This window comes from Cetorhinus maximus, chromosome 6 (genome assembly GCF_964194155.1).
Source record: "Cetorhinus maximus chromosome 6, sCetMax3.hap1.1, whole genome shotgun sequence".
Taxonomy (NCBI): domain Eukaryota; kingdom Metazoa; phylum Chordata; class Chondrichthyes; order Lamniformes; family Cetorhinidae; genus Cetorhinus; species Cetorhinus maximus.
The window spans coordinates 131303323-131330285 of NC_135884.1; the positions used below are offsets into that span (position 1 = coordinate 131303323).

The following is a 26963-nucleotide window of genomic DNA, read 5'->3' on the forward strand; positions in this document are numbered from 1 at the left end:
CCGCATAAAATGGCGGCACGCCAATCGGGAACCTGCCTGCCCGCTCTCGCACATTCCCCACAACAGGGGGAAAATGTTGCTCTATATTTTTGACTTTTCCATTTATATTCAATATATTGGTATGCATATTATTCTATTTTTCTACATATATTGATGTATGCATACAGATTGGCATGCATAACTTATATGTAAAGAAAATACATTAATCTACTTGCAACATTTTTAATTCATCATTGCCACTTGATGATTTGAAGAAATACTTGGTCACTTTTTATCACCAGAACACAAATTATTCATTACCTCCAAGTTATATAATTATAAACACCAGTGTGCATTTTTAAAATTTAGGCTCTAAATAACAGACTAAACAGTAGAAGAATTTACTGCATCTTAATTATTAATCCCATACTCAAAGGTCAAAGAGTATAAAAAGAAAATTAAATACACAGAAGTCTATGCAGCTTCAGTCAGCAGCAGGCATTGCAACATCATGATCCAGTGATAAAAGATGGCTATCTCTCCAAAGCAATACATGGGTGCTTTCAGTAAGTGGAAATTTTTCACTTTGAATTCTATAGATGAAATGATAAAACAAATTACTCCACTGAAGTAGATATTGAAGCAGCAATGTGTGTGTTGAATGCAAGTTGTTTGAAGGTTGAAGTTTGCCTTTAAGGGAGGAATAGTTTTAAGACTAATGGCCCTTCACCACCACCCAAACAGCACTATATAAAATATTCAATTTTAATAATAATCCAGTTCTGTAAGATCCATTTCACAACAATTTACACAAAAATGACAATACTGACAAAAAAATAAGAATGTGATGTAATTCCTATCCCAGTGATGCTCCAATTCTTTGTCTTTGTCCTCACACATATATATTTTTTCTGGTGGCAGTCAATTTATATTTGGATAGCAACCATTATTTTTTTTTTAAATGACTGATATTGGAAGATTGGATATTTCAAGTAAAAGGAAAAATGGAAATTTAATGTGTGCCTTTTTGGAATCTAACTAATGTTTGCGACGCTAGACTCTACAATTTCATAAATTTTAACAAAACTGATATTCAAGATTAGCCATTGTAAAATGCACAATATATCATATACCAAAATGTAGAGAGCTCAACCTTGCCATCAGATGACAGGAAACGTATGCAATTTGGGTCTGTGTTCTACTCAATTTGATCTCTCAGTTCACCGCTATACAGTATACAAACACTACATAGTATACAGACTACTGTCACACAACTATCAAAAGTGAGGTTCCAATAAATGTATAATTGTTTTAATGTACAGTGTATTTGCAATGATGAAAGTTAAATATTTAATAAAAAGAATAGCAAAAAACGAGTCATTCTGAATACTTCAGATGTCATTTTGTGAAGGTTTATTTTATAATTAACAATTCTTAAAGGCTCTTATATTACATTTCCTACTACCTTCATTTATGTTGGTCACTTTCGTGCCTTATGTTTCTCACTATTTTTTGCACTCTTCTCCAGACCTGATTATTTACTTGTCATAAATATATAAACAGAAAGACAATATCAATATTCAGGATCCTTGTACAATATGGCACTCTGATGTGCACTAGGTCTCTAGGCTCTAATAAAGAGAAAAATAATATTGAAGATATAATGAAAAAAGATTAATGTACAGATTCTAACATCATATTGAAAGTCAGAATGACATACGGCTGCTCTATGTCATCCAGTCAAGCTCCATAAGCCTCTTCTCATTTACTTCTCAATCTTTTAAAATCGCTTATCTGAAATTATATACTATAGAAACCATTTCTGATTTGGAATCTCAGGTCATTGTCTTCTAACATGCCACAACATAAATCCATTAGCTAAGTGAACTCCAAAAGATGTTTCAAATGTATAATTCATATTAATAATTATTCAACACTATTGATTTTTTCCTAGCCTTTACCACCTACAGTTCAAAAATTACAAAATATTATGTTGCGCGCAGTTGCCTAAAAATTTCAAATTCTAAGGGCTAAAAATTTGATTATATGTTATTCATGCACAAAAGCTGTGATTCATGACCGGCCCGTGCCAGTTCTAGTTGAGGTAGCAGTTTGCTGCTGCGATCTCACTTCCATGAATGTATCTTATGATTGAATGTCTGTCATGCTGTTGTATGCCTCTGCACTCAAGAGGAATCTGAACAGAGGTTGCTGGTAGCACGTGAGGTAGCGAAGACCTTAATGTTCTTAAAGACAATCTGTCCCTCTTAAAGTGAAGTTGTACTGAATTACAGGAGGCTGCAGCTAGAACTGCTGTGATTCTAGAAGAAGAAAATGAAACACCAGACAAGAGGGCTTCAGGGTCACGGATATAGTGCTGTATGTCTTGCTGGTGGATGGAAGAGGCATCGTGGATCTGTTTGTGGCCAGGAGGCTCTTCTGGACCAATCTCAGAAGCGATTCGGAGCGTTGATGTGGGAGGCCAGTTTCTCACATCTGGATCTGAGTCTTGGCAGCAGCGCCATAGGAAGTTGAATGACCTGATGTAGCTGGTCGAGGTCAGTGAATACATCTTCACAGGACATCTTCTTCCTGCCGCTCCACTACCCTCCCACATTGCTCAATGTACCTCAACTTCATCACTCAGCCAGCACCAGTCAGGACTCACAATAAGCATACACATACTCCCTCTCACTCTCACACACATACCAATGCTGCCAGCCTCACATCCATCTATTGCTGCACTTACATACCTCCAGCTAATCAGCGATGGCAAGTATATCACATAAACGCAGCACAACATAGTCTTCACTCTCTGTTGCAGGTCAAGCTGGCATACAATAGAAGGGAAGAGAGCAGAGCAGAGCCAGAGAAACAAGGATGCCTGCATCTCCGGGGTACTTTGGAGGAGATGGCTCCCTACAACATGTGGCCGGCTGCAACAAACCCTGTGGCATACAGCTTCACTGGGAAAATTGAGGATGATGGTATTTTCCTGCCTAATGCCGCTTCTCAACTCCTAGCGACTCTGATCCGACTATCTGGCATGTTGAGCAAACTGCAGAACCATGGAATCCTTACTTTCTATCCCACCTCACTTTCCTCATCCCAACTTTCCGCTTCTGATTTCTCCTTTCAGACACCCAAAAACTATCACCTGCTCAGCCACCACAGCCCCAGGAGGAAAAGTTTAACAGCTCAGTATTAATTAAGAGGTCCCATCACTTGATCTGACACTCACAGCCACCAGCTCAAATATAGACATTGCATGTACCTCAGAGTTGTACAGGATTGGGTGCTACACGTGGTGAGTCACCAGGCATGAGCAGGCTGCAGTTAGACCAGGGGAAAGGATTATTTGTGTGTCAGCTGCCTGGAAAGTCCAGTGTTAAATGAGTCCTGTTACAGAGGACTCAGATGAGGACCGTGATGGGGTGGCATCCAGGAAAACACTGATGGGCATGCACACTGAGATGCTGGGTAAATTGGTTGGCTTGCCAGACTACTTCCTGTCATTGTCAAACAGCGTGAATAAATCTTGCTCCAAGTTAGCACAGGGCATCTTGCAGAGCTTGCCTCAATCTCTTCTGAAAGGCTGCAGAGGCTGAAAGCACACATTTCTTACTTTCTCTTCTCCCCTCACTACAAACTTTATTTCATTTCAGATACCCAAGAACTTGAAACAGCCCAGGCAGTGGAGAAAGAGAAAGGAAGTGAAGAGATACTGACACTCAATTATACATTATCCATATAAATCACACCGGCTCAGATGCTCATTGTGCATCCTTTAGAGGCTTGGATAGAAGAGGGATCTGCACTTGGTGATACAAATGCATAGGAGATAAGACATGGGGGTGAAGGATAGCGCAGGCACCAGTTTGCCAGAGGGAGAGGTCTGACATTACTTCTGCTATAGAGGACTCAGTTGCTGACTTTGATGGACCAGGCTATGATAGAAGGTTGATACACACCTATATGTTTGATGTGCTGGAAAGCTGGCAAGGAACCCTGTGCTCAATGTCAAGGAGTATGTAGGAGTACTGCACCAACTTTCCTCCATCATTAGGTCAAACGGTGGGGAGACATTCACTGATGATTGCACCCTGTTTATTCTCATTTATAACTCTTCAGATAATGAGGTAGTCTGTGCCCTCATGCAACCAGGCCTGGACAACATTCAGCCTTAGGCAGATAAGTAGCAAGTAACATTCGCACCATATAAGTGCCAGGTAATAACCATCTCCAACAAGAGAGAATCTAACCATTTCCTCCCTTGACACTCAATGGCATTGCCATTGCTGATTACCAACATTATCAACATCCTAGGGGGTCATCATTGAGCAGAAATATAACCGGACCAGCCACATAAATAGTGTGCTTGCAAAAGCAAGTCAAATGCTGGGAGCTCTGTGGCTACAACAACACTCAAGAAGCTCCACACCATCCAAGATGAAGCAGCCCATTTGATTGGCATCCCATCCACCACTTTAAAAATTTACTCCTGTAGTCACAGCGCAACAGTAGTGGAGGGAAAGGAGGAATCATGACCACACAGCAATCATGTCAGGGAAATGGGCATTTGCCTTTACAATGAGTTGCCTCTGGTCACACACCAGCTGCAAATTGAGTAAGTAAAATCCCCATCTGTTCTTGAAAATGGTAGAGTTCACTCGAGGAGTACGCAAAGCAATGTGGCTGCAGGCAATGGGACCCTGCCTGAAATCTCGAGAAACCTGAAATCAGGGCAAGCCCTCATGCTTGTTCCAACTGTTTGTCTCTGGCAAAAAGGAATGAGATTAAGCTGTCTCTTTTTGAATAGAGAACCTCAGTGGCCTCCGTTATGCAGCAGTGCAAACTGCAAGATGTTACTTTTATCTCCTGCAGCAGCCTGGAAGGAGCCAGATACACAAAAGTTATGAGCCATGGTCACTTTGAAAGCCCCAGGCAATCCTGCTTTGAGGTTGCAGTTGTGGTTACAGCAATTGGCAAATTTCAGTCTCAATCTGTTTATTGAAGCACAGACATTTCATGCACTGATCCTCACTGAAATTCAGGTAAGAGAACTGCTCCCTAAAGACCCTGAGTAGATATGGTCTCCTGCTGAAAGTCCTTCTTGCCTCCTTCTCCCTCTTCCAGCAGTTTGTCTTGCTTTGTGTGATCGCTGTTCATTCTCCCAGTCATGCTCAATTCTAAGAGGAAGGTCTACCTGGCCACCCATACCTGGAAGCAACTTGTTTCAGCACAAGTCTTTAAACCACAAAAAAAAACTTAGCACCAGCCAGACTACCGAAACTTTAGACAAATATAGGAAAGCTTCAAAATGCTTAGAATTGCACCAGAACCAGAAGGAATAATTAGGCAATTTACTTTTAAGTAGTTCTTGAACCCTTTAAGTAGCACTGATGGTGAGATAGGGTGTGTGGAGAGGGGACAGGAAGGATGTAGTCATGCAGGAAAGACCCAGTCATGGATTTTAACTTAATGCCGCTAAACGCATATTCAGCTGTGAGAGGTCATTGGCTGGAGCATGACGTTCGAAAATGTAAGCACTGGTGTCAAATCAGCATTGCACACTCTGAAGTCCCTGTCAAATGTGTGCACATGCATCTCAGAGCCTATTTTTAATCTTTAGGCCAAAAAACAGGTGCTATAGAGCCCAGTTTCTCACCCCCACCCCCTGTCTTGTCAGTTGATTAGAATAGCTATTGTAATTATTTCATGGCACCCAACTGCAAAAAGTGGCAGACTACTACAACATCAAACTTTGTTTCAAACTTGGACTGTCACTCAAACTTTTGGTAACCAAGTAAACAAAAGTAGTATTTACAGGGGAAATTATACAATCAAGTTTCTCAAAAGAAAAACAAATGATAGCAATATTTGGACTAAATTATAATTCTTTAAATAGATACTTTACATACAATTCCATTCAAAAAGAGGTTGCCAATCATACATATTACTGCTTCACATAACGATCATAACAATCACACAATATGTTTTATATTTGAATTATGTGGTCTAATCCATTTCAAATCCTTGGAGGGCAGAAATAAAACCACAACACACATCTTAATTTAGGCTGGAGTCCTGGATTTTAACTGCAGTTGTCTTTTAAACTCCTTATATATTGTGTCTAGATTTAAAGGAACAGTTAAACCTAAACTAGACACTGTTACTTCATTTTTTTTAGAAGCATCATGGATCTCATATGGGAGGGTAGAAGTGCTCTTAAAGGCTTTTCAAAAAGGAGTTGTCATCATTTCAGGAATGAAGAAATGGACTCCAAAACTAAGCTGAATTCTCTGTGTAGGTGACAGTTCAGTTTGCTTATTCTTATTAGCTAGTTTTTACCAATCTCACTGTCACTGACAATTGAAACTTCATATCAGTAAACCACTTGAGAAGAAGTAACAAAACGTTGAGGCCTGTTTATCATACAAAACAGTAACTGCCATGTGACAATGAAGCATCTGACAGGAAGAGACAACCTCATGGGTGAGAGGCGAAATGAACATTAATAAATAAGCGGGAAGTTGAATATTGGGGCAAATTTCTAGTTGGTGCGCTATTTATAATCATACGGTTATGGTTCCTTTTAACTTCTTCCTAACAGCAAAGCATCACGATCACTGATCATTTTTTTTTACTATTGCTCTGCTGACTGACAACTCAAACTACAGAATAGGAAAAAAGTGCATCTTGTGAACAAGAAAGAAAACTACTTCCACAAATTCACCGCTTTAAAGGAACAATACAGAATTCGTCAAATCTCAAAAACAAAGTACATCAAAGTGCACAATATATTGGCACATGGACAGGGATGGGCAATAAATAATTTGGGATGGACGATAAATGCTGGCATAGCCAGCGACACTCACATCCCGTAAATGAATAAGGAAACGGTACTGCAACTCAACTAGCTGCAAAATGATAGAACGTGGACTTTTGTTTACAATTCCCCACTTGAGGATTACCTGAGTTTATTCATACCGTTGGGAGCAGGAGGAGCCATAGAATGAGGTCAACTGCTTTGTCACAGGGAGTGAACATCACCAAATGAGTCAGCCTAGGCCACTTATGTACATTTCTTATGGCTATTCAGGAGTGATGCATGCGGTGGCCTAACTACAGCATGAGAAGTCACATAATGGTGTATAACAAAGACCATCTTAAAAAAGTAGATGGTTAAAATGGGAGAGCAGATCCAGGGAATCAAGTCATAACATATATATTTTCACTTCTGTGTTACTTCTTGAATCTTATTTGCTGAATATTTAGATCTTTTGAATTACCTGCTAGCACGGTTACTATGAACTATCAGCTTAATTAGTGATTTGTAGAGCATTGGAAGGTATGAATGCTTTTGAACATTGGTATGAGAACTATCAGCAGGTGCAGTAATTTCAGCAGTACAACTAAAATACTGTTCAGGTTTTGAGCAAACAATTCTATAATTGAATGAATATATTTTCATATGTAAAGGTATCAGTTTTTATTACAATAAACCCATTCCTATGCAGACTATGGGTGGAAGCTTGCTGATATTTGTTTTAATCATAGACCAGAACCATTTTCAGGTCCCACCCACATTTGTTTGTGATGTCTGTACATCAGTTGGATCTTACAAGAAGCAGCCAATTAACAGACTCCCTCCGAATTTACGTCCAATTATGGATAAGGGGATGGTTTAGGAGGACGGCAGCTGATTTAAAAGGCACCTGCCAGTAAAAGCTTTGGCTGAACTCAGAGTGCTGACAGTGAGGAACATAAAGGAGAAACAAAGTGGAGGTATGGTCCAGAGGAGGAGCCTCAAGATTCAATGACACATCCCTCGAGATCACGTGAGGTGGCGAGGGCCTGCAGGCATATATTGTTTTCAGAAAGCAAGAGAAGGAAACCAGCAACACTGACAAAGCAGGTATGGCTGGAGCTACTGTAGTATTGTAAGGAGGATCTGGATTCAGTGCTGGAAGCGGTTCATTAACCTCCTGATGGCAGGGAAAGTGAGTGGCATGACCTACACATGTGGCACATGCAAAGGAATGGTAAGCGTAGCTGGCCTCTACATTACATTGATGCAACGATAACAACTCCCACCAACACAGGGACCTGCACGTCTTGGTTCACTTTGTGATGAAAGAAATGAGAATGGCATCATGGCATTAAGCGTCCAAAAGGTGTTAAATGATGCAATGGCTTCCATGATGCAGATGGGAACCCTTAGAATTATACAATGATGTTCTTCACCTCGCAGGCAAAGAGAGCACACAATGGTGAAGCGAGGGAGTGCACTGGGATGAACTGGCTGTCATCTCACACCTGACGCCAATGGGAGAGAAGGCTTTGTAAATTGCCTATGTGTTTGCATGACTCACACTAACCAAGGGCAAAATATGGGTGCACCCAAGGAAGGATGAACAAATAATGCCTGAATAATTTCACTGCGTTGTAACAGATATTACATCAATGTTGATTTATGCAGACATTTTTGTAATGGTCATACAAATGGTGAAACGCCACAGAGAGATGCGAGCTTCACGACCTTATGTTCTCTTTACACTGCAGGACCAATGTTGGAAAAAAACCAGGAGGCACCAGAAGAAACAGCAGAGGCCTCAGTGGGCGAATGGGACACTGGGAATGCATTGCCATCAGAATCTAGCACGTACTTCAGGACGAATACTGGCACTTTGGTGGGTCCATGATGGTGGGTAGAATGTTTGGCATAAGATGAGGAGCATGTCCCATGTGAGCAGGTGATTGAGGCAGTGGAAACTGTGGGCAGTCCGCCTCGGAGGGTGGAAGGCAGCAGCAACCATGGTCAGCTTTCCGGAGATGCAGTCTCAGGGTCAAGCACGAGCGAGTACTAGTGGAGCAGTAACATTCAAACGATTGTGTTCATTCGACAGAGTTCATGGGATGTGGGCATCATTGACTAGGCCAGCATTCATTGCCCATCCCTAATTGCCCCTGAGAAGGTGGTGATGAGCTTCCTTCTTGAACTGCTGGAGAACATGTGGTGTAGGCACACCCACAGTGCTGTTGGGAAGAAAGTTGCAGGATTTTGACCCAGCAACAGTGAAGGGACAGCGATGGTGTGTGGAATGGAGGGGAACTTGCAGGTAATGGTCTTCCCAAGCAGCTGCTGTCCTTGTCCTTCTAGGTGGTAGAGGTCATGGGTTTGGAAGGTATCAAAGGAACCTTGGTAAGTTGCTGCAGTGCATCTTATAGTTGGTACTGCTGCCACTGTTCATCTGTGGTGGAAAAAAAGGCTGTTGATAATGGTGGGGTTCAGCGATAGTAATGCTACTGAATGTCAAGGGGAGATGGTTAGATTCTCTCTTATTGGAGATGGTCATCGCCTGGCATTTGTGTGGCATGAATGTTACTTGCCACTTATCAGTCTAAGTCTGAATATTGTCCAGACCTTGCTGCATATGGACACAGACTGCTTCAGTATCTAAGGAGTTGCAAATGGTTCTGAGCATCCCCACTTCTGATCTTATGATGGAGGGAAGATTATTGATGAAGCAACTGAAGATGGTTGGGCCTAGGACACCACCACTAATATTTGGTCAAAAATAAGGGCAGTATGATGAAACTTAGAAGAATTAATATCTGAGACTGAACACAAGGCAATGATATCACTGAGGACTCAGAAGCTGTTCTGCACAACAGGGTAAAATTTCAGTATTTTACATACATTTTATAAACATTACTTTAACCTCAAGGTGAGCTTGTTACTTCGTAATGAATAAAGTGCATCAACATTTAACATAGCAGAAAGAATAGCTGACTGAAAGCCTAAACAAAAATTAGAGGTTTTCTATGGTCAAAGAGAAAGAAGTGGCAAAGCAATAGGGTTCAGGGAGGAATTTCATAAAGATTGACTGACAGCCCAGTCACCTAATAAAGAATGTTGGGAGGGCACACAGAAGGCCAGAATTGGAGGATCATAGGACATGGCCTGAGATGCAAGGTGGAGGAGGCTGCACAAAAAGAGTAGGGGAAGCCCTAAGACAAGATTGGTAAAGGAGGACAATCTTCCTGAAGTTGGTTCATTGGGAGACAGGGAGCCATCAGAGTTAGTTAACAATAGAGATGATGAGTGAGTGGGACTTAAAATAAGACAGGTTGTGAACAACAGAGATTTGAAGTTGTAGTTTGTGTAGGAAGAAGCTTAGGAAGTCAATGAGAAAAGAATGCAGGAAAGTGAATTCTAAAATAATAAAAATGTGGTGTTGAGGGTGGTATGGGGTGTAAGACAGATCATGTTGCAGATGTTATAGAATGTGGACTCAGTTATGAATACTAATATGGGGTTTGAATCTCAGCTACTGGTTGAACTGGACACCAAGCTTGTGCAGCGTCTTGTTCAACCAAAGTGACCAACTGGAGATGGAATGCAGACAGGAGTAACAGTATACAGCTTTTGGCAAGGGCTGAAAAAAGTGTCAGTTTTATTCAATGTTCAGTTGGAGAAAGTTCTGACTCCATCCATAATTTGAAGGTAGATAGGCAGTATGACAACATACACATGGTCAAAGAATTAAGGGCAGCGAAGGAGTGACATGAAAACTGAAATAAAAACAAAAATTGCTGGAAATACTCAGCAAGTCAGCTGCATCTGTGGTGAGAGAAGTGCGATTCTGGGCCTCGGGGGTGTCTCATTCTGGCAGCAACCACCGCCTCCCCAGTGGCACTGCTGAGCAAAAAGGTTGCCAGCCTCTGATTAGCCAGCAGCTCTCAGCGGGCCGGACTTCCCGTCCCTTGGGTCCTGACCCTGTGGAAGGCCCGCCGATGATCTCTCAACTGCTTGACTGGCACCTAGTACCAGTTGATCTTCCCAGATGAGGCATCGCAGGTCTCTCGTCGGCTCTCCAGTCTGTGGCTGCAACCCCTTTCGCTTCCATAAAAGTCCCCCAGAGTTGATGTTTCAGGTCAATAACCTTTCATCAGATCAGCAAGACCTGGACAAGATTCTGGCTTGGGCTGATAAGTTGAAAGTAATATTGGCGCTACACAAGTTCCGGGCACTGACCCCTTGACATTCACCACCATTACCATCGTCAAACATCCCACCAACATCCTGGGGATCACTGTTGACCATAAATATAACTGGATCAGTCGCAAATACCATGACTACAAGAGCAAGTAAGCTGTGTGTTCTGTGACAAGTAACTCAATTTGTCAGGGACTAGAGGTAGTTTAAGTTAGTTATATTTGTTTTTGTGGGTGTTAGGAATGAGTTTTAGCTTTAAGTTTAATTTGTATTTCTGTATTTGTGCGTTAAAAAAGAAAGAACTTGGGTTTTAGTTTCACTTTAAAATATGTCTGCATTTTAATGAGGTTTACAATTCTTGAAGGGGAGTTAAAACAAACACAAGGTAGAAAAAAACTGTGCTTTTGCCTAGCAACAGGGGCCCAGAGAAAGAGGCCCCACACAGACACAAAGAAACCAAAAGCAGTTTGAGTTCAGTTGGTCTTTCTGCTCCGAGGTGAAGGGAGCAGTTTAAGTCTCTCTCTAGCTAACATACTAGCAGATTGCTGAGGAGAATAAGTCTAAGAATCTTAGATGAGTTGCTCTAAAGTTAAAGTACCAGTGACTGTCAAGTGAGTTCTGGATTTCAAGGGAGATACCAAGTTATCAGCAGTCTACTGGGAGAGGGAACTGCAGGGAGCAGATCCTAAAGGAAAAAGAGAAAGGCCCAAGAAGCCCTTTAAGTAAAGTCAAAGGGCAAAGGACAGGAATCTGGAAAAAGTCCTGTTAAGTGAAGTTAAGAGTGAGGAGCAGAGAAAGGCTCTAAGCTTTAAGGGAGAAAGCTGCAGGACATAGACTTGAAGCAAAATAGGCTTGCGAGAAGCCAGAAGATCCAAGGAGACAGTCAATGGTCTGTAACTCTTTATTATGGGCACGTGAAGCAATGGTGTACTGTTGGCACGGCTGAGCATTTAAGAGAGAGTGCATGGAAGGCAAAGCTTGAATGCACATGGTGATCCAGGGGAGAGGAACATCGGAAGGAGGGTTTGAAACCCCGGAGGTGGACCCTTGTGGAAGGCGTCTGAGAGAAAACGTCGTTTGGGAGAAGATTTCAAAGTGAATTCCTCAAGCCTGGAGATTGGAAACCCTCGTATGAAAGTTGGAGTTAGTGAGACCAATTGGATCACGGTGTGACAAGTGTCTGTGGGGAGTCGATGAAGGATTCATAGCATCTATTTGGGGTGGCATCTGTCACTTGGTTTCATAATTTGTGTGCCTGACCACAGGTCGCCTTTTGGTTTACATGGACTATGTACTTATTGGGAACATTAGAGTATAAGACAGAATTTGTAACTCGTGTTATTCCTTACAAATCTGCATATGTCTGCAAAGGTATAGTTGTAGGTGAAGGAGTATTGTAATGTAGTTCATCTTTTCTTGCTTAATAAATGCTTTATTCTTTTGTTAAATGTTCATCAGCTGACTCCTGTGACTCTATTCAGTAGCCACTCTCCACGTTTCTAAACAAAAAATAAAAGTTAGGATCTAACAAACCAGGTTCCACCCTGATATCTGGTTTGTCCAGTAATAACATCAGCTAGGATCATAACAACTTCCTGAATTCCCAAAGGCTCTCCACCGTTTACAAACCGCAAGTCAGGAGTGTGATGGAATATTCTCCCCTTACCTGGACGTCCAGCTCTAGCATCGCTCAAGAAGCTCAACACCATTCAAGATAAAGCAGCCCCTTTGATTTGCACAGAATCCACTGGCTTAAGCATTCACTCTCTCCACCAGGGTGCATGGTGGCTACAGTATATCTAAGATGCATTGCAGCACCTTGCCAAGGCTTCTTCACCAGCACCTCCCAAATCCATAATCTCTAACAGCTAAAAGGACAAGGGCAGCAGCACATGGATCACCACTAACTTTAGGTTCTCATCCAAGTCATACACCATCTTGGAAGTTGATGAAACTCCTTCAACATCGCTGGGTCAAAAGCAAGCAAGTCCCTACATAACAGCATTGTGAGAGTACCTGAACTAAACAGATTGCAACAGTTCAAGAAAGCTGCTGGCCACCAACATCTCAAGGGCACTTGGTAATAGGCAATAAATGCTGCCTTGTCAGTGACACCTACATCCCATGGATGAACAAAAAAGAAGTACTGATGGAGGAGTCCCTTTCCTGCTTCGTAAGACGCATTTAACTGCGCGAGATTAAGAGAGGGCATTGGGTTGAGTATTTAATTTCAAAACTCCACCACTGACATCAAATCAGTGTTTCACAATGATCAACATCATGGTCTGCCTTCTCTGCATACATCTGGCGGACATTAGCTGCGGACATGAATGGTAAATGTTCTTACCTCCCAATTGGGCATGTTTCTTTGATCACAGCATGATAGGGCTGCACATGGCAATTCAATCCCCTCTTCTGTGAAGTTCCTAACATCATCACTTTTGGAAGGCTCCCAGTAGAGACTAGGAACCTTTTCACAAGAAGCAACATGGAAAGTACAAAAGGGGGGCTTGTCCATTAGCTACTTTTAGGTGCTAACTCAAGTTAACACAATAGCCGCATCAATGGAAGCCTGGGAGCAATCCACCCACTCTCACTGCAAAGTAAATGCATCATCGTAAGCCTAGAGAATACAAGGAAGCGAATAGAAAAATTTAATATCCTCAAAAAACTATTTCTCTCACTAGGGTGATTCTAGGCCATAGCAGCGGATTGTTTCACTGATACATGGTTACTTGTTTCAATTCTAGTTGAACATGATGAAAGTGTATTTTGACTTAAGACTGACCAAAATAGCTACATTATTAACATACAAGAATTTGAAGATCTAGAAACCTTATGCAAGTGATAATAAAAAGTTAATGCAACAAAAAAATATTTTCTCTGCATTTTCTTACAGAAAATTTCCTTACAGAATATTTTCTTATAGAGCAACACAAGCTATTACATTTCACAGATTACATCACTGGACTCTTAACCAACCTCATATTTTGACTGCTGTTGGAGATAAACAGCCTCTCGAAGCTGGCTCTGTAAGCTTTGGATCGCCTGTTCTTTTGCTGCCAACTGGAACTTAACCTCTTCATATTCCATTAAAACCTCACTGGAATTCATGCTGCAGCATAAGACAGACTGTTAGAAAAAAAGCTGGAATTTGAGACTAGGAGGTTACAAAAACCCAGCTATTAAGTTAATACAAAACAGCACAAAAAATCTTAATGAAGTAATATTGCTACAATGCCATTCATATAGCTTACACATTTAAAACCTTTCAGCACAATGTTATCCCAAATTATATTTTATCATGAGATAGAAAATCCAGACAATTATCGTATAATTATGACTTTCATTTTTATTGTAACTACAGAACGTTATGCTTCAGCTTTCCATAAAACTGTGAAACAAGTTGGTCCTGGTTCTTGGGAATGAGTTGTGCCAAGTGGATCAAGTATCAGTAGGGGAACATATAGGGGACAGTGATCATTATAGGTTGGCCATAGAAAAGGGTAAGGAGCAAACCAGAGTAAAATAATTAACTGGGGGAGAACCAAATTCAATGGGGGAAGAATGGGTCTGACCTAGAAAAACTGGAACCAAAGATTAGCAGGCAAAGCTGTAACTGAACAATGGCCTGCCTTTAAAGAAGAAATAGTTCAAATACAGTCAAGGCATATTCTAACAAAGGGGAAAGGTAGGGCAAAAATCCAGAACTCCCTGGATGACAGAAGAGATGGAGATAAGGAGAAGAAGAAAAAAGTGTACTAATGACAGATGTCAGATAGATAATACAATTGAGAACCAGGCCAAATATAGAAGGTTCAGAGGAGAATTGAAAAAACAAGTAAGAGAAGCAAAGAGAGAGAGTATGAGAAGAGACTGGCAGCTAACATAAAAGGGAATCCAAAAGGCTTCTATAAGCATATAAAAATAGTAAAAGTTTAGTAAGAGGAGGAGTAGGCCGATTAGGGGCCAATAAGGGGATTTACACATGGAGGCAGAGGGCATGGCTGAGGTATTAAATGAAAAACTTTGCACTGTCTTTACCAAGGAAGAAGATGCTGCTCAGGTCATAGTGAAAGAGGAAGCAGTTCATGATAATTGTATACTAAGCCAGATGGTAAAGTATTACATTAGACTCAAATCCTTTTCTTGATAATAGGTTTATTTACAGAATGTAGTGTCACATTTGTCTGCCTCCTAACTATTACTCCCAGTGTAGCAGCAGTTTCCCTTTATAAGTGTTCTATGTACTCAATTACAGGGCATGGCAACTAGCACTGCAAAGAGCAAGGTCTTTGGCAACAAGGGCACAGATCTGTGTGACCATTGCTTGGAGAATGGCATTCTCCTGCGGCACTGGGTCTTGGTCATCTCCAGAGAGCTCCGTCTTCAATGGTTGACTCTGTGTTGATGGTATGGCCTCTGAGGCGTTCCTGCCCCTCTTTCCTTTCCCATCCCTTCTGCTGCTCAGGGTTCCACCCTGCCTGTGGAAGGTGTTGCCCCTCAGTGCCATTGGACCCAAATCGGACAGTTGTGCCAGCTGCAGCCTTCCTTCTGGGCAGGTGGCCAGCCAAATAGAAGGCACATGAAAAAGAAATTTTGCTTAGATAATATTACTTGAATACATCCCTAAACCTGCTGCAAATTGCTAGTTGTTAGTCAGCTCATCATTAGATACATTACTATCCAACTGTTCCCTGGAATACTGTTGGCAGTTTGGAAGCTAATGTCAGTAACACTATACAAAATATTGGAGCACCAATGCATGGCTCTACAGAAAAATGAGATACAATCTGATTCTCCCACTTTGAGTTCTTGATCTCTTGTTAAAGAGGAATGGTAAGTAGATAAACACACAGCATTGTTTGAAAGGTGGAGGGGGTGATATTGGGAAGGATTTGAAAAACAAATTCTGAACGTAGTCATCTTTTGCTGCTCTGGGTACCATCTCAGATGAGTACTGTTAATGGTACTCTCAGTTGCAATTAATAAATTTTGATGGTATACAGGAAACAGAGAACATATTAATCTTTAAAATGTATGATGGAAGCTATTCGGTATGCCATCAACATTAAGATAATTGAGCTATTTTGAAATATATCACTCACAATGGATTGTTAGGAGATCTTAAGGAACAACACAAAAATGAGATAAAACTGGAAAAACTCAGCAGGTCTGGCAGCATTTGCAGAGAGAGAAACAGTTTTAACGTTTCGAATCCTATATGACTCTTCTTCAGAACCGAGCTCAGCTGCGAAGAAGAGTCATATTGACTCCAAATGGTAACTCTGATTTTCTCTCCCCAGATGCTGCCAGACTTGCTGAGCTTTATCAGCACTTTCTATTTTATTTCAGGCCTCCGGCAATTTTACAAAAAAAATGAGATGAACATACTGGCATTTTATTTACAAACCTATATAGAAGCACCAATTGCTGCAGATAAAAAAGGTAATTAAATATTGATAATCCAACATGAAACACAAGTTTGTTTTTAACAATCAAAATATGTACATAATGTACATTCAAAAAGAACTCAGCACATTTTCTTCCAGCAGACTGGACTTCTTTGCAATGATTCAAAACCTGATGTCCCTTCAGCACTGTGTTTTAACTTTTTCAAATGCACAATGATCTCTCCATCAGTGTCTGACCATGTTCCGGGTCAGCCTTACCACTCTCAGTTGAAGATAGTTGACGTGCCAGTTATCCCTATCCCCCGAAGAGCTCTCATGCTTTCACCACTGTCAAATGTGTTGGAGACTGCTGTAAGGGGATCACTTGCAAAACAGCGCTCACTTATAACGCACAAGCTAGATTCCTGGTTTATCATTGCCAGTTGAAAGACAGGAGAATTGCAGAGTTGACTGGCTGAGGAAGTTCAGATAAAGTGACCCCAAACAGTATCCATAAATAATTTCTTCCCAGTAAGTGTGACCTTTCCTGCAGAGGGGATATCAGATTTTGAAGCACTGCAATATCGTCTATTAATGGAAAGGCTTTCCCATGGGGTGACTCAGAATAATGTAATGAAACAGTGGCCCCAGAAGCAATGCCATTCTGGTGTATTACTGCACAGGAGTGCTGCTTTGGGCTGCATTTGTGTGCTTCAGTTGGAGTTTGGTAAGTGAGGGAGTTCAGTCAAGAGGGAAGGAGGTGATCCTTTCATTTTCTGGATTTCTTCAGAAAGAAGAGCAGTGGCTTTGGTAAACAGAACTTGGTGAGTATTTCTACTGTCCTTAATATTCTCTAAACTAGATGAACTAAAAGTAAAGGGAGTAATTTAAGGGTAAGTCATGATAGGGCAGCTCAGTCACATGGAATGCTCTTCCTGTGCGAAGTGGGAAGTAAGGGACACTTCCAGTGTCCATGGTGACCATGTCTGCAGGAAGTGTCTCCAGCTACAGCTACTTTGAAATCTGCGTTTCGGATCTGGAGCAGCGGCTGGAGTCACTATGGAGTATCCGCAGGGTGAGATCAGGGTGGATAACGCATACAGTGAGGTGGTCACACCGCAAGTAAAGAGTGCACAGGCAGAAAGGAAATGGGTGACAGCCAGGCAGTGTAAAGGCACAAAGCATGTAGTGCAGGAGTCCCCTGGGTCCATCTCCTTCTCTAACAGATTTTCCGATTTGGATACTGCTGGGGGAGATGGTTTCTCAAGGGAATACAGTGAGAGCCAAGTCTGTGGCACCACAAGTCGCTCAGCTGAACAGGGCGGGGACAGAAAAAGAGTGGGAGAGCAATAGTGATAGGGGATTCTATCATAAGGGAAACAAGTAGACGTTTATGCAGCCATATACGTGACACCAGGATGGTATTTTGCCTTCCTGGTGCCAGGGTCAAGGGTGTCACTGAACGACTACAGGACATTCTGAAGGGGAAGGGTGAAAAGCCAGAGGTTATGGTACATGTCAGTACCAACGACAGAGGTAAAAAGAAGGGTGAGGTCCTGCAAGCAGAATATAGGGAGCTAGGAAATAAATTAAAAAGCAGGATCTCAAAGGTAGCAATCTCAGGAGTACTCCCAGTGCCACGTGCTCGTGAGATCAGGAATAGGAGAATAGACCGGATGAATGCCTGGCTGGAAAGATGGTGCAGGAGGGAGGGATTTAGATTCCTGAGGTATTGGGGCCAATTCTGGAGAAGGCAGGACCTGTACAAACTGGATGGGTTGCACCCCAGCAGGACTGGGACCAATGTCCTTGGAGGGGTATTTGCTAGTACCGTGGGGGAGGCTTAAACAAGAGTGGCAGGGGGATGGAAACCTGAGTGGGGAGACACAAGAGAGCGGAACAAAGATAGAAATGAAAGACAGAAAAGTAAAAAGCAGAAATGGAAAGCAGAGGAAATGGCAGCTAGCAGCAAATAGGGCCAATGTACAAAAACATGTGTAAAAGGACAAGTCTAAAGGCACTGTATCTGAATGCACAGAGCACTCGCAATAAAGTAGACGAATTAACAGCACAAATAGATGTAAACAGGTATGATATGACTGCGATCCAGAGACATGGCTGCAGGGTGACCAAAGCTGGGAAATGAATATCCAAAGATATTCAATATTTAGGAAGGGCAGGCAAAAAGGAAAAGGAGGTGACGTGGCATTGTTAGTTAAGGCTGAAATCAGTGCAATAGTGAGAGAGGATATTGGCTCAGGAATCTAAATGTAGAATCAGTCTGAATGGAGCTAAGAAGCAACAAGGGGCAGAAAACATTAGTGGGAGTTGTATGTAAGCTTCCAAACAGTAGTGCTAAGGTAGGGGGTGGTATTAAACAGGAAATTAGAAATGCATGTAACAAGGGTGGTACAGTGATCATGGGTGACTTTAATCTGCATATAGACTGGGCAAACCAAATCAGCAATAATACTGTGGCGGATTAATTCCTGGAGTGTGTATGAGATGGTTTTTTAGACCAGTACATCAGGAACCAACTAGGTAACAGGCTATCCTAAATTTGGTTTTGTGAAATGAGAAGGGTTTAATTAATAATCTTGTTGTGTGAGGTCCTTTAGGGAACAGGTGACCATAACATGATAGAATTATTCCTTAGGTTGGAAAGTGAAGTCGTCCAATCCGAAACTAGGGTCCTAAATCTAAACAAAGGAAACTATGAAGGTATGAGGCATGAGTTTCCTAAAATAGATTGGGAAACTTCATTAAAAGGTAGATAGGCAATGGCTAATATTTAAGGAACAAATGTATGCATTACAACAGTTATATTCCTTTCTGGTGCAAGAACACAACAGGAAAAGTGGCCCAATTATGCTAACAAAAGAAATTAAGAACAGTATTAGATCCAAACAGGAGTCATATAAAGTTGCTAGAAAAATAATAAGCCTGAGGATTGGAAGCAGATTAGAATTCAACAAAGGAGGGTCAAGAGATTGATTAAGAAGGGAAAAATTGAGTATGAGAGTAAACTAGCAAGGAGCATAAAAGAGGGCTGTAGAAGCTTCTATAAGCATGCTAGAAGAAAAAGATCAGTGAAGACAAATGTAGGTCCCTTACAGTCCGAAACGGGAGAATTTATAATACAGAACAAGGATATGGCACAGCAATTAAACAACTACTTTAGTTCTGCCTTCACTGAGGAAGACACAAATAACTTCCCAGAAATAATAGGGAACCAAAGGTCGAGGGAAAAGGAGGAATTGAAGGAAATTAGTATAACTAAAAAAAAAGTGCTGGTGAAATTCAGGGAACGAAAGCCCATAAATCCCCAGGGCCTGATAATCTACATCTCAGGGTACTAAAGGAGGTGACCATGGAAATAGTGGATTTATTGGTTGTCATCTTCCAAAATTCTGTAGATTCTGGAACAGTCTCGGCAGATTGGAGGGTGGCAAATGTAACCCCACTATTTAAAAAAAGAGGGAGGGTAAAAACACGGAATTACAGACTGGTTAGCCTAACATCAGTGGTAGGGAAAATGCTAGAATCTATTATAAAGGATGTGCTAACAAGACACTTAGAAAATATCAACAGGATTAGACAAAGTCAGCATGGATTTATGAAAGGGAAATCATGTTTGACAATCATACTGCAGTTTTTGAGGACATAACTAGCAGAATAGATAAGGGAGAACCAGTGGATGTTGTGTATTTGGATTTTCAGAAGCTTTTGATAAAGTCCCACATAAGAGGTTAATGTGCAAAATTAAAGCACATGGATTGAGAACTGGTTAGCAGACAGGAAACAGAGAGTAGGAATAAATGGGTCTTTTTCGGAAGGGCAGTTGGTGGCTAGTGGGGTACGACAGAGATCGGTGCTTCGGTCCCAGCTGTTCACAATATATATCAATGACTTGGATGAGGGAACCAAGTGTAATATTTCCAAGTTTGCTGATGACACAAAATGAGGTGGGAATGTGAGTGTTGAGGAGGATGTTAAGAGGCTTCAAGGTGATTTAGATAGGTTGAGTGAGTGGGCAAATACATGGCAGATGCAGTATAAAGTGGATAACAGAATGGCAGAGTATTATTTAAATGGTGATAGATTGGGAAATGTGGTGAGTACCTCACTTCCTGACTCCCTAAAGCCTTTCCACAATCTCAGGAGTTCCACAATTCCACAAGTCAGAAGTGTGATAGAATACTCTCCACTTGCCTGGATGAGTGCAGCTCCAATAACACTTAACAAGCTTGACACATCCAGGACAAAACAGCCCGCTTGGTTGACACCACATTCACAAACATTTACTTCCTTCATCACCGACACACAGTGGCAACAGTGTGTACCATCTACATGATGCACTGTAAGAACTCACCATGGCTCCTTAGACAACATCTTCCAAACCCACAACCGCTACCATCTAGAAGGACAATGCAGCAGACACACGGGAGCACCACCGCATGTAAGTGCCCCTCCAAGCCAATCACCATCCTGATTTGGAAATATAATGCAATTCCTTCACTGTCGCTGGGTCAAAATCCTGGAACTCTCTCTCTAACAGCACTGTGGGTATACCTATACCACATGGACTGCAGCAGTTCAAGAAGGCCACCACCTTTTCATGGGCAATTAGGGATGGGCAATATATGCTGGCCTAGCCAACAACACCGACAGCCCATGAATGAGTAAAAAAAAGGTCAAGGTTCTTGAGGACAAAACAAGCATCAATAATCTTACAGGCTTTGCCTGGGCTTTACTGCAGAACTCCAAGTAATGGGGCTGTTGTTCCAGGATGCCAAAGGCATGTTACACTACCTGATGGATGTAGAAGCTGCATTTTTTTCTGCACTCCGTATCACACTGATGGCTCCATATTTGAAATACGAGCATAACGTCTACAAGCAATGCCTCCCATATGCCCCATCTCAGCTCATCTGCTGCGGAAACCCTCATTCATGCCTTCGTTACATCAAGACGTGACTATTCCAAAGCACTCCTGATTGGTTCCCATATTCTACTATCTGGAAACTTGCTGCAGCGAATGGGCTCCAAGCTCTGGAGACAGCTTGTGCAAAGTTGTTGCTGGACTCCTCCAAGCTCCTTGACATTGACGGAAGATTTTCTGGAGGGCCTGCAAATACACCAAGCATTTCATTGAGCATACCTATCAGCCTTCCTCTGAACGCTACCTCATTAAAGTCCTCATCAGTGTGCTCTGCAGAACTCTGATAAACTGGCATCTGCGCTATCTTTATTCCTTGCCCTGGCTGCAGGTCACTCATACTTGGTGTCCCACTATCCAGCCTCTAATCTATCCTCTAATGCACGTGCAGTGTCCGCATCTGAGCTGATGGCTGTGTGAGTGTGAGTGACGGTGTTTCTTCTTCATCACTGTTCTTCCACCTCTTGCTCTTCCACCATTGCCTGGCCAGGTTGCAGTTCTTGGGTAGAAGAAACAGAGTTAATGCTTTGAGTCGAATATGAGTTTTCTTCACAACTGAAGAAGTCATATTCATCTTGAAATGTTAACTCTTGTTTCTCTCTCCACAGGTGCTGCCAGACCTGCTGAGTATTTCCAGAATTTTCTGCTTTTAATTCAGATTTCCAGCATCCACAATAACATAAGAAATAGGAGTGTGAGTAGGTCATCCGGCCCCTCGATACTGCTCCATCATTCAATAAGATAACGGCTGATCAGATTGTGGGCTTAACTCCCACTTTCCTGCTGTCACCGCCCCACAACCCCCCCCCTCCCACCCCTCCCCACCCCCGCAATAACCCTTGACTCCCTTGTCGATCAAAAATCTGTCTAACTCAAACTTGAATACATTCAATCACCCAGCTTCCACTGCTGTCTGGGGAAGAGAATTCCAAGCACTAATGACCCTCTGAGAGAAGAAATTTCCATCTCCATCTTAAATTGTTGACCTCTTTTTTTAAAAATGTGCCCCCTAGTTCTAGATTCCCCCATAAGGAGTAATATCGTTTTAGCATCTACCCTGTCAAGCCCCCTCAGAATCTTATATGTTTCAATAGGATCACCTCTCCTTCTTCTAAACTCCGAAGAGAACCTGTGAACAAACGCCTTCCCAGGAATCAGCTGAGTTAAACTCCTCTTATCTACTTCCAAAGCAACTACGTCCCTCCTTAAGTAAGGTGACTGAAACCATGCACAATACTCTAGGTGTGGTCTCACCAATGCCCTATACAGTTGTAGCAAGACTTCCCTACTTATATACCACCAGTTGCATGGTCTTCACAAAGTTTGTCTGGAGGGCCTGCTGGTCCCCTTTAGATAGATGACATCTCACTTCTACACCTCCTGCACCAAGGCCTCTAGTATGTCAGGAAATCTTGGAGCCCACTCTACCATTTTGTGCCAATACTGGTCTTTCCCAGGTCAAATACACTTTTATATTGCTGCACATTTTCCAACCAAGGTGCACCTCCACTTTAAGAGGTGCAGCCTGGTTTTGTGTTTTGCAGACTAGCTTGAACTTGTGCCAGCCTCTCACAATTTTGCACCCCCTGCTCTGCTCACTTAGCGCTGGCTACACGCTACAATCACCTGAATTAGAAAGTAGCACAAAGTTTGTGTGCTACCAGCATTGGAAGCAATGGATGCAGGGTAATCCTGCATCATGACCCCTGTACCGTTTTCAGGCCCTGTCCAATTTCGTAGCCAGCAAATCTCAGATACTTTGAGTGTTCAACATCACATTCTCATCCTTTTAAGCTTTTAACAGAGTTCTTAATGATCATAACACTTTGCACCATGGGGTCCCAACAGTGCCATTATGTGCAGAAAATAAATGGGTTGACACAGACTACAGAACAAAGGAAATCAGCCACAGTTAAATTTCTCCTTGCCGAGTTTGGACACTCCAATTTAAATGAGGTATACTAACCCCCTCTGGTGCCTTACATCAGCTTCGATTGTGTAAAATTGATGCTACATGAGAATAAAGTGAATCCTGAACAAATTTTCCCATTAACAAAAGAACGTTTAACACTGGGTTTGTGTGTTAATATTACCCGGAGGAGTCTTAGAATTTGGTAGCATCTCAAAGCCAATTTCTACAGCAAGAGAATGTAGGTTCTCCTATACATTAACCAAGATGGTCAACATAACTTGATATTTCAGAGATTTTTTAGATTTAAAGAAATGCATAAGTTAAATGAAGGGCAACTAGACTGTAAATTTTTAATTTATTCATCCACAGGATGTGGGCATTGCTGGCACATCCAGTATTTATTGCACCTCCCCAGTCGCCCTGGAGAAGGTTGTGATGAAGCATATCTTTTGGACCACTGTAGTCAGTGTGCTGCAGGCACTCCCACAACGCTGATAAGGAGGGAGTTCCAGGGCAATGACCAAGCAAAGATGAAGTAACAATGATATATTGTTACAGAAAGGGAGAGCTGACAGGCATGGCTCCCTTTTTCTTCACCTATGCCCTGACAAAAGGCAGCGTGTTTAAAAAAAAGGTATTTTCTCCTGGGATTTGCCCAGATCTCAGGTTTCTCACAGGTGCAGGGTGCCATCAACTGCACGCGCAGATTTCCGTGGCAACAAGCAGTCAACTATGTCAATTGCAAGGGCTTCCACTAGCTGAATGTTCAGCTGGTGCATGACCACCACGAAGGCATCCTGCAGATCTGTGCACGGATCCCAGGAAAGTGTCCGCGCCTCCTACATTCTCAGGAGGTCTCAGATCCCTGATGTCTCCCAGGGTCCAGGGAGGCTGCAGCGTTGGCTCCTTGGGGACAAGGGCGTGGCTGATGAAACCCCTGCGACGGCCTCAGAGTGCAGCAGGGAGAAGGTACAACAAGACTCATGCTGCAACTTGCACCTTGGTGGAGCAAACCATCGGAATGTTGAAAATGAGGTTCTGGTGCCTGGGCCGGTCTGGTGGAGCCCTGCAATACAGTCCGCAGAGGGTGTCATGCATCTCCGTCACCTGCTGCACCCTTCACAACCTGGCAATGCAACGGGGAGAGGAGCTAGCTGAGGAGGAAATGGAGGAGTTGCACATCTCTTCTGATGAGGAGGATGTCAACAGGGATGAGGATGAGGAGGTCCTCTAAGGCAAGGATGACGGCGATGAGGCCATCGCACTGGCCAGACGAGGCAGGTGCGCTCGGGAGGTCCTCATAGCTGCTGGATTTGTAGAGGATGATGATGACATGCAGTGAGGAGACAGCATATATCCTCACATTGCATCTGTGAACGTTTGACTCCTGTCTGTCTGATGGCAGCGCAAATCCCTCTGTGATAAGGCTGCTGTCATGGAGACGCAGCGGATGCCCATAATCGCTACATTCCAAAAGGATAATGACATGCAGTGGAGACACTCCATAAATCCTCACATAGCCTATGTGAATGTCTGACTCCTGTCTGGCTGATGGCACCTCGCTTGCGCTGCTGTGAATGGGGTCATAGCATGGAGATGCAGCAGGGAAACTTTAACTTCTCCTGATCCTATGGCATCCTTCATGAGCTGAACCCTTCAGGACCACACTATCACCGGACATAGATGCTGATGAGATGCGGGCCAGCCACACCTCAAAGATGCTGGGAGCACACGGAGAAAATGACAGAACTCTGCACAGCCAGCCCAGAACATTATGGCAGCAATGATAAGCCCCATTGGGTGCAGATACGACTGATGTGACCAGTGACAGTGAAGGCAGACCATCAGTGTGCTTAGAAGGTTGCACAAAACACAGGGAAGATGCACTGGACTGAGACACCTGCCTTTATCTTGTGAAGTGACCAAGGATTCTCATCTGCGTGACACGAATACTGCTCATCAGAACAAGGAGCCATAGGCAAGGAGGGAATCTTGGGAGTTTATTAACAAAGTGAACATTAAGTACAAGTGATTAACACCTGTGCCCAAACTGTGCAACTATATCTTCTTAACCTTCGTAATCCTGCCGCTATGTCTTGGTGCTCCCCTGGCATCCACAGCAGAGGTGGAGGCAGCCTGCTGACTGGTATGCCCTGTCTGTGATGACCTTGACAGGCATTCTCTGGAGGACCAAGACTTGGAGAGTACCCGGCCTGCCTTTGGGGTCCTGCTGTGTGTCAGTGGCACCCTCCTCGGCCTGTGGAGCTGGATTTGCTGAGGCCACAGGAAGAGGGGATTCAGATGGGCCGGACACTACTGGAGTCACCTGGGTGGATGGCCCTGGGTTGCCCAACTGCTGATACTCCTCCCTACAGGTGCCCAAGGGCCCCTGGCTGACTCCTTGAAGGGGAAGCTGGAGTGAGATCGAGCTGCCCTGCACCATTCTCACGTTGACACTGTTGGGGGCTAACTATGGAATCAGTGATTGAGTTCAGCCCGTGCAGCAGTGCAGAATTGATGCCCTGCACCAACATCTCCATGGTGGCCGCCATCCTAACAGTGTTGACTTCGGCGTGTTGGCCTGCCAGTGCTATCACCTCAGACTGGAGATGATGGACTCTTCCATCATGCCTTGCAATCTGAGAAGTGCAGCAGACATTCCTTCCTGATGTTCCAGTGCTTGCCTTTGCAGCCCCAGCAACTTTGGTATGACCGAGTCCAGAGGCTCGTCATCTGACTCAGACTCAGCAGAATTCTGGTCTCCAGTAGCCCTCCAAATGCCAGAAGCCTGGGAAGTCTCTGCCACCGCTGCTGTGGATCAGATAGTGCGATGTGCTCAACACAGAAACAGAATTACCTGGAAAAACTCAGCAGGTCTGGCAGCATCGGTGGGGAAGAAAAGAGTTGACGTTTCGAGTCCTCATGATCCCTCAACAGAACTGAGTAATATTAAGAGAGGGGTGAAATACAAGCTGGTTTAAGGTGGTGGGGGAGAGAAGTGGGGTGGGGGGGGTGGTGTGTGGGGGTGTGGTTGTAGGGACAAGCAAGCAGTGATAGGAGCAGATAATCAAAAGATGTCACAGACAAAGGAACAAAGAGGTGTTGAAGGTGGTGATATTATCTAAGAGAATGTGCTAATTAAGAATGGATGGCAGGACACTCAAGGTACAGCTCTAGTTGGGGTGGGGTGGAAAGACTAACAGGGCATAAAAGGTATAGATTTAAAAATAATGGAAATAGGTGGGAAGAGAAAAATCTATATAAATTATTGGTAAAAACAAAAGGGATGGGGAAGAAACAGAAAGGGGGTGGGCATGGAGGAGGGAGTTCAAGATCTAAAGTCGTTGAATTCAATATTCAGTCCGGAAGGCTGTAAAGTGCCTAGTCGGAAGATGAGGTGTTGTTCCTCCAGTTTGCGTTGGGCTTCACTGGAACAATGCAGCAAGCCAAGGACAGCCCACCCCCACTAGAGCTGTACCTTGAGTGTCCTGCCATCCATTCTTAATTAGCACATTCGTTTAGATATCACCACCTTCAACACCTCTTTGTTCTTTTGTCTGTGACATCTTTTGATTATCTGCTCCTATCACTGCTTGCTTGTCCCTACAACCACATCCCCCTCCCCACTTCTCTCCCCCCACCCTCCCCACCTTAAACCAGCTTATATTTCACCCCTCTCTTAATATTACTCAGTTCTGTTGAAGGGTCATGAGGACTCGAAACGTCAACTCTTTTCTT

General features: G+C 43.0%; 1 protein-coding gene across 1 annotated transcript in view; it reads right to left on the bottom strand.

Annotated features, from left to right (window-relative positions):
- The window catches only part of pmfbp1 (polyamine modulated factor 1 binding protein 1), a 967668-nt gene that overhangs the window by 713382 nt on the left and 227323 nt on the right, over positions 1 to 26963 (bottom strand). The window contains exon 7 of the mRNA XM_078544531.1: positions 13964 to 14096. Coding sequence (XP_078400657.1) covers positions 13964 to 14096 — 133 coding nt within the window. The remainder of the gene's footprint in view (positions 1 to 13963; positions 14097 to 26963) is intronic.